This window comes from Mercurialis annua, linkage group LG4 (genome assembly GCF_937616625.2).
Source record: "Mercurialis annua linkage group LG4, ddMerAnnu1.2, whole genome shotgun sequence".
Classification (NCBI taxonomy): Eukaryota; Viridiplantae; Streptophyta; class Magnoliopsida; order Malpighiales; family Euphorbiaceae; genus Mercurialis; species Mercurialis annua.
The window spans coordinates 28163852-28175412 of NC_065573.1; the positions used below are offsets into that span (position 1 = coordinate 28163852).

At 34.9% G+C, this 11561-nt stretch overlaps 3 protein-coding genes across 4 annotated transcripts; 1 reads left to right on the top strand and 2 right to left on the bottom strand.

The window, feature by feature from the left end:
* The first annotated feature begins 74 nt into the window (after positions 1–74).
* On the top strand, positions 75–3397 carry LOC126678176 (diacylglycerol O-acyltransferase 2). The gene is made up of 8 exons (XM_050373068.2): positions 75–647; positions 731–816; positions 1593–1699; positions 1807–1962; positions 2094–2180; positions 2538–2635; positions 2835–2922; positions 3085–3397. The coding sequence occupies exons 1-8, from the start codon at positions 394–396 to the stop codon at positions 3184–3186; spliced, it is 978 nt and encodes a 325-aa protein (XP_050229025.1). The 5' UTR covers positions 75–393; the 3' UTR covers positions 3187–3397.
* On the bottom strand, positions 3358–5953 carry LOC126678175 (protein PIN-LIKES 1-like). Of its 2 annotated transcripts, none has more exons than XM_050373067.2 (10): positions 5675–5953; positions 5516–5595; positions 5317–5441; positions 5124–5245; positions 4913–5047; positions 4746–4835; positions 4377–4477; positions 4252–4304; positions 4027–4183; positions 3358–3922 (listed from the first exon to the last, which is right to left on the bottom strand). In XM_050373067.2, the coding sequence occupies exons 1-10, from the start codon at positions 5807–5809 to the stop codon at positions 3892–3894; spliced, it is 1029 nt and encodes a 342-aa protein (XP_050229024.1). In that variant the 5' UTR covers positions 5810–5953; the 3' UTR covers positions 3358–3891. The 2 variants fall into 2 exon arrangements, with proteins under 2 accessions (XP_050229024.1, XP_050229023.1); XM_050373066.2 differs by having other exon boundaries at positions 3998–4183; positions 5675–5951.
* Positions 5954–8615: 2662 nt separating this feature from the next.
* LOC126677816 (protein PIN-LIKES 3-like) lies at positions 8616–11108 on the bottom strand. The gene is made up of 10 exons (XM_056105458.1): positions 11043–11108; positions 10811–10956; positions 10294–10373; positions 10091–10215; positions 9888–10009; positions 9582–9770; positions 9402–9506; positions 9184–9284; positions 9046–9098; positions 8616–8975 (listed from the first exon to the last, which is right to left on the bottom strand). Exons 2-10 carry the CDS (start codon positions 10943–10945, stop codon positions 8662–8664), a joined length of 1224 nt encoding a protein of 407 aa, XP_055961433.1. The 5' UTR covers positions 10946–10956; positions 11043–11108; the 3' UTR covers positions 8616–8661.
* Between the last annotated feature and the right edge of the window lie 453 nt (positions 11109–11561).

Below are 11561 nucleotides of genomic sequence, written 5' to 3' on the forward strand. Positions count from 1 at the left end.
TGGGCAAAGTAGGTTGTTTGTGTAAAAAGCCCATTTTATAACTCAATTTGAAATTGAAATGCTCTTGAGTTCATAAGTTCAATGCGGCGCTAACATTTAGGGGTAATTTTGGACGTTTCGCGTAAAAGATAGAAAGCCACAGAATTATACAGAAGCTGTATCCTTCCTGGCCCACCATCACCGCTACTCTCTGCAAATATTTTTGTTTCTCAACTCACCTATTCACTCTCACTGAGTTCACCAAACCCAACAGAAAGGCCATAAGAATCATCGAACAAATTCCAAATGAACTACAAAAACTCAAACACAAAACAAAACAGCCGAGTTTAAGACCGAGTTAGTATAGAATCGGCAAAAAGTTGCACCACTCGGCAGCGGAAGAAGATAGAAGAAATGGAGGAGGAGAAGAAGAAGCAGGAGGAGGGTATAACGGTAATAAACTCAAGACAAGTGTACCCGACCAACATGTTTTACGCAATTCTGTCACTGGCTATGTGGATTGGTTCCATCCATTTCATCATCTACTTGCTCCTCTTCTCATTCCTCTTCCTCTCCTTCCCCAATTTCCTTGCGGTTGTTGGATTGCTGGTGGTGTTAATGCTCATTCCGATCAACCAAAACAGCCCATTAGGCCGCCGTATCTGCAGGTAGGTTTCTTATTCTTCTCATTGATGTAATTATGTATGAATGAATGAGTAATGGAAGTTAATTCTGATAATCTGGTTGGCAGGTACGTATGCAGACATTCTTGCAGTCATTTTCCTATCACTCTCCATGTCGAGGACATGTCCGCTTTTCTTCCTCATCGCGCTTATGGTTTGCTTCTTCTTCTTTTTATTTAACTTACATGTTCAATATTTTTGCAATCTGAATTCTATATTACATTCATTACTTTGCTTCATCGGAAACCGAATCCAGCCCAATTTTCGAGTGTTCATATTCAACTCGTATATGAATGAGGTGTTTATGTTCGGCTCCAGTGTTGAGCTAGCTTGACCTTGGTTCTTTGATGTTCGGCTTGGGATCGGCTCCTTTATAATTTTAATGAATCAAGCTTGTTAAATTAACTAGAACTTACGTTTTTATTAATCAAAACTATATCAGTTTACTTATATACCATACGAGTCAGTTTAAGAGCTCTTGATTAAGCTCATGTACGAGGCAGCACACAGTTTGAAATTGAGCTCATATACGAGCCTGTTTGTGCGCTCATTATCGAGCAGCTCCCGAACTCATGTATGAGTGGTCTGTGAATGTGAATGAGCCGAAACTATTAAGTTTAAGTTCAGCTTGTTTAAATAAGTGAATGTATATTAGAGTTTGAGCTCGTTCATTTAGACAGACTAACGAACGAGGTCGAGTTGAGCAGCTCTTAGCGAGCAGATCGGTTCATTTACGGCCCTACCTATTACATATCTGCTGCCTTCCTAAATTGCTTTTTATCTTCTTATTCACAAGGCAGTTTTGTAGTTTGCGATTGTTTTATACAGATTGCGTTCTTATCTGTTATAGTTATATTGATGGTTACTCTTGATTTCTTTCTCTGTTATATTATTTTGGTGCAAGTAACACAATTATTCTTCCTCGTGCAGTTTTTGGTTATGAGCCACATTCTGTTTTTCCTCTCGGGGTTTGCATACTTTCAGACCATTTGGGTTTCATGCCTCTCCCTAAAATTAAAGTGTTAGCAAGTAGCGCTGTAAGATGTTCTGCCCTTAATATTAACACATTGTATCCTATCCTTCAATGTTGATGGATCCATTTCAATTTCTCGGCCTTTTTTTGTTGCTTTGAATAAATGATTAGGTATTCTACACACCATTTTTAAGACATATCTGGACATGGTGTGGTCTTACACCAGCAACAAAGAAAAATTTCACTTCCCTCCTGGCATCTGGTTATAGTTGCATTCTCATTCCTGGTGGAGTCCAAGAGACATTTAATATGAGGCAGGGCTCTGAGGTCTATCTCTTCCTTCCATTCTTTCCTTTTATGGCTTTTACTCTAAAATAATGTTGAAAGGCGATAAATGTTGCCCAAGATAATTACTTAGCTTGTTTGGTTGTTTATCCTTCATGTTGCTTGCTTTGCAGATTGCTTTCCTTAATACAAGACGAGGATTTATTAAATTAGCTATAGAGATGGGGAAACCCTTGGTTCCAGTTTTCTCCTTCGGTCAGGTACTCGTTCTTTACATCTTTTCATCATACCTAGTTATTATGTCGTTACTTGAGGCTCCATGGTAAAACTCCTCCAATGGTCACTTTTAGGTTACCCGTTCGAGGTGTGGAAACAGCCTCTTTGCGTACAAATGTGCCCACCTTCCTGGAGAGTCCTTAATTGCTGTTACTTCATTAATATTTTACTTGACTGTTGAATGGCATTATGGTCACCGTAATTCTGATAGTTTGCCTCAATGTTAAGATCGCTATAGTTTTTTTTTTTAATAATTTATTCTGTGAATTGCTGCTTTTTAACCAAGTATAATATGCGGATCACCAAAAATTTAATCTACGGGTTTCTTGCCCTTGCTGCAGTCAAACATCTACAAGTGGTGGAAACCTAATGGGAAGTTCTTCATGAAGCTTGCTAGAGCTGTTAAGTTCACCCCAATTGTGTTTTGGGGAGTTTTCGGGTAAATTTAGATATGGAGAAAGTGCAAAGACAGTTTGGTGTAATGTATTTCCACTTTATTCCGCAGTGTCACTTCAATTTCTCACGAAACAAGTAGACAATATGATGTCTTTATTACTTAAGGATTCATTTGAAGTAAAAATTAAGATGTTAGTTAATTATGTTTTTTTTGTACATGGTAATGATTTGTCTCTTTTCAGATCTCCTTTACCTTTTGCGCATCCAGTGCATGTTGTTGTTGGTAGACCAATTGAGGTGAAGCAAAATCCGCAGCCTACCATGGAAGAGGTGCATGCTCTGCTACAATCTGTGGTTTATTGTAATAGAATGATCAAATTATAATGAAATTTTCGTCAAAAAGAAAACGATATAATGAAATTTTATGCTAATAAGTGTTTGATCCCGTGTTAATATATAATATGTTTTGGCAATACTTTATTGATTTTGCAGGTAGGGGAAGTGCACAGTCAATTCGTTGCAGCACTTAAAGATCTCTTCGAAAGGCATAAAGCAAGAGTTGGCCATTCAGACCTTACACTGGAGATTATGTAAAACTTTATTTAATTTAGTTGTAATCTTTCCCATTTCATTTTTTTTAACGTTACAAATATGAATAGGGTAATAAAATGTGAAAAATAGTCAATAAGCCCGCCGTTAGTGGCGCTGTTGTTAGGAGTCTGGTAGAAACAGGATATGCATGTATGGGAGCGAGAGCAAAATAAATTCATTCAATCAATCAATCAATCGGTTCGATTTGATTTAATTTGACTTCTCTTTTTGTTTTTTTATAGTTTTTGTTGGTTTGATTTGTCGAAGAATAAAAAATAGTGTATTTTGTTTTGTTTGAACTAAATGTACATCCTCTAACCCTAATTCAAACTCCAACCTCTAAATCCTAATTCAAACTCCAACCTCGGATTCTGAATTTCCGACCTTCGAACCCTAAACCCCAATCATAGATTTGAATTTCCGACCTTCGAACCCCGAATCACAATCACACATCCCGAATTTCTGACCTGCAAAATCCTCATCCATAATTTTGGATCTCGAACTCCGAATATTTTGAGAAAACCGAGTAGTGTGTATCATTAGTGAAGTTGGCTATCCGACGAGCCACATGAAGAGGGTTGACCCTGAGTGGCGTGTATCATTACCGAAGTTGGCTATCCGACGAGCCACATGAAGAAGGTTGACCAGAGTGTTAATGAAAGAGTAGCTACAGCATAACTCCATAGCAGAATCACAGAGCATTCAGTCTCACCTGCTCCAAATAACTGTGTCATCATACCTGCAGAAGAATTCAAATTGTATTCTCATTTCAACATCTCAAATTTCATACATTGTATTGTAATTTGCATCACACCTATGTTCATTGCTGGAGGAAGAGCAAACTGAAGCAGAAGAATAAATTGATAGAGCGGATCAGACCCCACCCACCCCAACTGCACTGCAGATTTAACGATTACTACCCCGCAAATCGGCAGTATAATGTACCTAACCACAACGATCCCCATAATAATCTGAGGCTGCACCGCAGACCCTTTCAGACCTGCATACACATTATAGTTAAGGGTGATATAGAAATGTTGAGAGATGTATAATTAGCAGATTGATTACCTTTAAGGAGATTGGCCCCTACAACCAAAGTGATTGCTGGGATTGCAGCATCTCTGCACACACAACAAAACTGACTGAATAGTAGAGCCAACTGAAAGCAGTCCTGTTATAGGCATTATACTCACCCAACCAAAGATGCACAATCTGGAAGCACGTGAAGAGGAGCATTCTCACCAATTAGAGCCTTCCGTAACTGCGGGATCGTACCAATACTAAATCCAACCACCTGTCGATTATGCCTCAGCTCTCTGTCTAAATTTCTCAATAACTAAAGGTAAAATATATTTATCTACCCATAACTATCGCTCGTTTGTTAAATATATTATAATTTTGAAATTTTACCACTTTGAAACTTGTTTACAGATGACATTGCGCAATATTATACATCCATGTGTACAAACTGACAAAATTTCAAATTATTATATATCTGACAATGGAGCTATAGTTGCTGGTTGATAAATATATTTTGCTGAAACTAAACTAGATTAGCATACCGCTCCAGCAGTTGAAGGTGCAAATAAAGTCCTTATGTTGAACTTTGTAACCATTCTGAAACCCTGCTTTATCCTGTCCATAACCGATATCTGGCACAAAATATTGATAGAGTGAGTTACTGAAGGCATGCAGTGGAGCGAGATTCGCAGCAAAAACAAGACGAAACCTGAGGCAGTGTAGAATCTACTTCAAACTGATCCATATCATTCAAAGGAAGCAGTTTGGCCCCAGCAGATGAGCCGTTGGTAGAGTAGAAACGCACAATGTTGTAAACATAAGACCACATGTAGATAGATCCAATCTGAAATAAACAAGTTTGATAATAAACTCAAGAATTAAGGTATTAAAACTCGAAAAATAGAACGAAAAGGTCATACCGCCATAGAGAGTGAAGCGTATGCAAGTCCATGTGTATAGCAAATATCAACATCACCAAATGGACTCCCTTTTTCTTTACATACAGCAGGGATTATTATCATTGGCAAGTTCCCCAAATTTCCTGCTCACACAAAACAAACACATTACTCGAAAGACACCGCCACCAATTTGTAAATATATTGTATCAATTACCTGCAGAGCAGCATCCCAACACAAGACCCCACAGCTCATGAGGAGCTCTGCTGCTTCTTATAAGTAACCAACCCAGAATTGAGCCGATTATAAATGTTATCAAAATATTGAGCGGCATGAACCACCTGCGCGTACATATTCATAGGAAAATAAAATTCCAAATTGCATAAAATCTGCTACGAAATATATGATAACTCACAAAACGGCCATGCTTCGGAGTGTAATATATTTAGCAATGTTACTACCAACAAGTGCTGGATTGAACACAAAAAACACAACCTGAAACACAATAGTAATAAATCATATTAATTTTATATTATATTTCTAAATTAAATTGTATTGAAAGAAAAATAGTTACATTGTTCAAATGTTTTCGTGCATCCAGTCCCAATATATCTACAAAATCAATGGCTAGAAATGAGCCAAGAGCTGTGATCAGAAGAACTTTTACAACTGGTATCACTGAAGCAACAAACAAATCCAAAACCCCCATAGAACTCTCTATTAATATCACTCTCCTCTCCTGAAAAAAATGAAACCAAACTCAAAATGAATTAACAGAAAAATATTAGTTAAATTAATGATTAATTTCATAACCAAAAACAACAATAAACATTATATGATGCAAGAAAATTAGTTAAATTAATCTTATATTAATGAAATAATTAATTTAGTCATGCATTACTTGTGTCTCCACTGAATGACCAACTGTGTAGATTACACATAAATAAAAATGAGAAAGATTAGAACGCAAGAGACAGCACAGAATAGAGATGCAAGAAAATAAAGTAAATTAGACTAACCGAACGTAAATAATGCAGAAAAGTATGGCATGCAAAAACACTTGGGCACCGTTTGGATTGATGGATTCTAAACGATGGATTTTAAACAATCAATGTATTTGGACAAAATCCATTGTTTGCCTCAAAAAAAATTAATAGAATCCATAGATTTATAAATTCCCTCATTTTCTACAATCCATCATTTTTGAGGGTTTTGATTTCCCACCTACTAGGTGGGAAAGTCCAAATCCACCATTTTTTTATGAATGATGGATTGTTATACTATTTATTTTTTTCTATAAATAATGTTAAAAACCATTGATTTTATTTTCAATCCAAACGATGGAATTTTAAAATCTATGGATTTAAATTCCATTGATTTAGAATCTATCGATTTTGTTAAAATCCATGGATTTTAAAAACCCTCAATCCAAACGGTGCCTTGAAGAAATTAATATAACTCAGAAATTTAAGATAATCCAACTCAAACTAATTTGTATTAGATCATTTGTTTTCAGTTTGGTTAGTGGCAGTTGAATAATGGGGTTTCAATCACAAATGCAGATTTAGAGCTAAAAAAAAATGTTACACAAATATATTGAGATTCATTGTGGAATAGGATGACTGCATTTTTTATAACAACCATCCCAAAACAAACTAACTAGTATTTTCATTTTGTTAAATCAAATAACGTTTCAGTTGCTAAAAAGAAAAAAGAAAAAAATCTCAACAGATTCTCTCCTCTCCGATTCCTCCGATCCGCTTTGTTAATTAGTTGGGTTGCCACCTCTTTTTACTCCTCCTAAGTCCTTAAACCACATTTAATTCTCTTTTTTTTTGTACTGCATGCATGGAGTTCATTTTGTATTTCACAACATATCCAATGGTGCTCTTTATTTTAAATAGTAGCATTTTTAGTAAAATAAAAAATATTTTTAATATAAAGAGTGATATTTTTAATTTCACTCCAATGATCTCTCTAAATATAGTTTTTTTTATTTTTGTAATTAATAATAAATATATTAAATATTAATATTAATGGATTCTCTAACATTAACTTTTTAAATTTATTTTTTAATAAATAATAATATAAATATTAAATATTGATAATATAAATTTATTTTTATTTTTAACCTATTTATTTATTCAGTTTAAATATTAAAAACACACATATTATATTTTAAAATAAAATAACTAATTTATTTTTTCAATTTTGAAAGTTTATTCTTAAGAAATGAAGTAGAGAGTGAAGATGGCTCTCTATATGTAGAGAGCCATCGTCACTCTCTACTCTAAATTTAAAGAATAAAGAGTTTGTGGGAGATTTATTTTATTATCAAACTCTCTAAAATAGAGAGTATGACAATTTTAAAAAACTTGGAGATGCTCATATTAATAGCGGAATCAAAAATTTTATTTAGGGAAACAAAACTTTATTTTGGGAGACAAAATTTTGCTTGGCCGAATAACAATAACTTAGAGAGGTGCCTAATAAGTCACTCGGTCCCTTTTTTTGAAAATGTTATTCGGTTTATTAAAATTAAAAACAAATATCAAATACATACTTTTAAAATTTATTAAAAATTTATTAATTAATTTACTTATGTAAAATAAAAAGTTAATTAATTTTTTTAATTTTTTTAAATCTCAACAATAATTTCATTACGAATTGTATAAGACAATTACAGACGTAAAATATTCAATCTGACTAGGAATGAGTATTTTGCACAGGAATAGACGCAGTACGATTCCAATCACCTTGAAAAGGATAAATTAGTAAATTGTTTTGATAAATCAGAACAATCTTCAAACAAGACATCACCACTGACCCTTCCCGGATTCTTCAAATCCAAAATATCCTTAGATCCAATTCGATAACAGAATCTCCGTAGCTAATATCAAACATGTTGCATTTTGTTATTATATAAAAAAAATTGACAGCTTGTAATTATTTACATATAAACCCACAAAATGCTTTTTTATATCTTTAGTTTTGACTATTTTATTAAATATATCTTTAAAGAGTAATTTAGACATTATGGTCCGCCAAATTTACATAGAAGACATATATCAAATCCTCATACATTGGTATTTTTGAATTTGTGATGAGGTGTCAGCTGACTGACATGGGGACAAATTTTTGTTGTTTGACACAAAAAACTCGCCGCCACGTCAGCATTTGTTTTTTAAAATCGCCAATTTTTACACTCAGGGAGTTTAGCGAGCGCCGCCACAAAAATCAAGGGGTTTACCTATCGTTTTTAAGGATCAGGAGGTTTGTTGTAAGTTACCCCAAAAGTCAGGGGCCATGGCGGATTATTAGCCCCATTTGAACACAGTATCAGAAACCAAAACTTTCTAGTTTCTGCTCTTCCAAAAAAGAAAACAAATAGCAGCTGCGAATGCCACTCTTCTGACTCTGCAAGGAACTCTCTTTGTGAGCTAAGAGACTTCTCTTCTGCAGCTCATAATGCTGCTCGTAAATTTTACACAAATACAAAATGTGTTGCTACTTCATGTCTTGTAATTCTCAAGTTATGATACAAGTTGAATTGGTGTCAGATTATGTGACCATCCACAAGAAAAGAGTTGACCATAGCGTAAGAGAAACCGACGCCAAACCATACGTCCACAGCAGTATCACAGAACATTCATTCTGTCCAGTCCCAAACAATTGGGTCATTGTACCAATGTTCATTGCTGGTGGAACAGCAAATTGCAGCAAAAGGATAAACTGGTATAATGGATCCGTCGAACTCACAAGACCAAACCGAACTGCATTTTTAACAGTCACAATCCCTACCAGAGGAAGCAACACATACCGAACTGCTAGTATTCCTAATATCAGCGATAACCGAACTCCTGACACCTTTAGACCTGCATGAATTACCACCATCAAAGATTATATTGAACTTACTAACCGAAGATTCAATTTGTATCTACCTACCTTTAAGAAGGTTTCCTCCGACTATGAGTGTCACAATTGGGATTGCTGCATCCCTGCAAGAAAATACACAGAATGAATGAAGAAACATACTTGCTTTGTGCTTGCTTAGTACTGTATAGCTTAAATTCTGTGTAATACCCAACAAAAGAGGCTGAGTCTTCAAGTACGTGAAGAGGAGCATTAGCACCAACCAACAAATTCCGAATTTGAGGGACTGCTCCGACGATAAATCCCACAATCTAACTCATTCAATGCAACATGATTTTTAATTTAAATGTCAGTACAGAGTTGGTACTCATAAATTATGTGCTATACAATCTTAATTAAGTATATAATGGGGAGGGAGTAGATAGTACCGCTCCTGTAGTTGAGGGTGCAAATATGGCCTTGAGATTAAGTTTTTTTGAGATCATCCCTATGCATTGTTTGATCTTATCCCACAATTGTCTCCATGACAAACTCTACAAATTGAAAAATAAAATCAGAACATTTCCTCAAAGACTGTATATTCATTCAAACTAAAATGAAAAATGAACCTGAACAATTCTATCAGACTCTGTGGCAGGGTGCAGTAAAGGAATAGTAAACTCAGCAGAATCGGGGCATTCTTTGGAAGGAAGAAGATCTTCTTTTGATATTTCTTGAGTGTCTTTGATGTTAGCATCACCATTTGCTAAAATTCTCATCATGTTATAAACATAGGACCACAAGTAAACAGCACCTATCTGAAGCCACAAAAGAAAAGTCTAATATCAGTAACCATTACAAATTTCTTGCTTTTCCTAAGCTCATCGGAAAATCTAAAAGTAAATTAATGAATCGTGATCTTAATGAGTTCATACCGCCAGAGAAAGTGAAGCATAAGCTAATCCGTAAGCCTCGCAAACATGAGGTGGTCCAAAAGGGCTGCCTGTCTCTTTGCAGAGTGCTGGAACGATAATTAAAGGCATATTTCCCATGTTTCCTGTCATAAAAATCTCAATTGCTTGCTGATTCATACACAAACAAGATGATATCGATTAAAAAGAAAGGAAGTAGTAGATACCTGCTGCACAACAACCCAATACAAGGCCTTTTAAATGTTGAGGAGTAGCTGTGATTTTAATAAGTATCCAACCAAGTGCCGAACCAACAATAAAGGTAATAAGAATATTGACTGGCATAAACCACCTGCATTAATTCATAAACTTGCTCTTCAATTCGATTCAAACAGAGATGCAAATGAGACTATAAAGAAGTACTACTCACAGCAGTAGAATGCTTTCAAAGGTGATTGTTTTAGCCAAGTTGCCGCCTATTAGAGCTGGATTAAGTACATAAAAAACAAGCTGCAGCAAAATTAGGAATTAGATTTGACATGTCGTCGCCAGGGCTGTAAACGAGTAGCTCGGCGTTCAGCTCGATAAGAGCTCGTTCATGTTCGATTGTATCATGAACGAACCGCTCTCGAGCTTGATTTTATGTTCATTTATATAAACGAGCTAAACATGACCATGATGATGTTCAGCTCGTTTAATTGTTCGTGTACGAGCTCAATAAAGAATTCACGAACCGGCTCGTATAGAAATTCGATAAAAAGTTCACGAACTAGCTAGTCGTATTAAATCAAATATAATATATTATTTTAATACATTAAAACTAGTATATTCATGAAGACTATAAACTTTAAACCAGCCTAATCAAAGTTTGGCTCAGTTCATTTGAAGCCCTTGTGGTCACCACCAACATATTATAAGCTTACTGATGAAGCTAAGAAGTTACTAACTTGATTGATATGCTTCCTTGCATCCGCACCCAAGACATTGACACCATCCAAAGCTAAAAAAGAGCCAAGTGCTGTGACTATCAGTACTTTCAAAACTGGCATTGAAGCAATGCCAAATAGATGAACTACCCTCATATTACTACCCTCTTATTCAACAAATTAACAAAATATCAAACAAATGATTTTGGATCGAACAGTGTGGATATATATTGAGATAAATGAAACACCGTACCAGGAAAGGTGAGCAGTGAAGTTGAAGGACATGCGCGGGTGAGTGGGCGTATGATGCAAAAAATAAAAAAATGGATCTATTTGGATTAGTATAGTAATTTAACGGCTTAATCACCAAAAATAATCCCACCTTTTAGTTCTAGCCCCTTTTTAAATGCACCCTCACGTTGTAATTTTGTTAGTTATACTTTAACTTATACTTTTGATTTTCAATTCCACCCTCAAATACTAAATGATCTCTTCTCCATTTGAAAAAAAATTAAAATAGATCATCCATTTTTAAGTTTTTATATGAAAAAGAATTCAAACGAGTATCTTATAAGAATTTTTATGAATTTTTATCGAGTGAAAAAGAGTCCTATTTGATTTTAAAGGTGGAATTTAAATTTAAAAGTGCGAGTTAAGGTGCAGTTGATAAAATTACAACGTCAGAATGCAATTGAAAAGATACTAAAATGTGGGATTTTTTTTATGATTAAACCTAATTAAAAGAGTCCCAAAGTTTTAGAATTGTGCCATA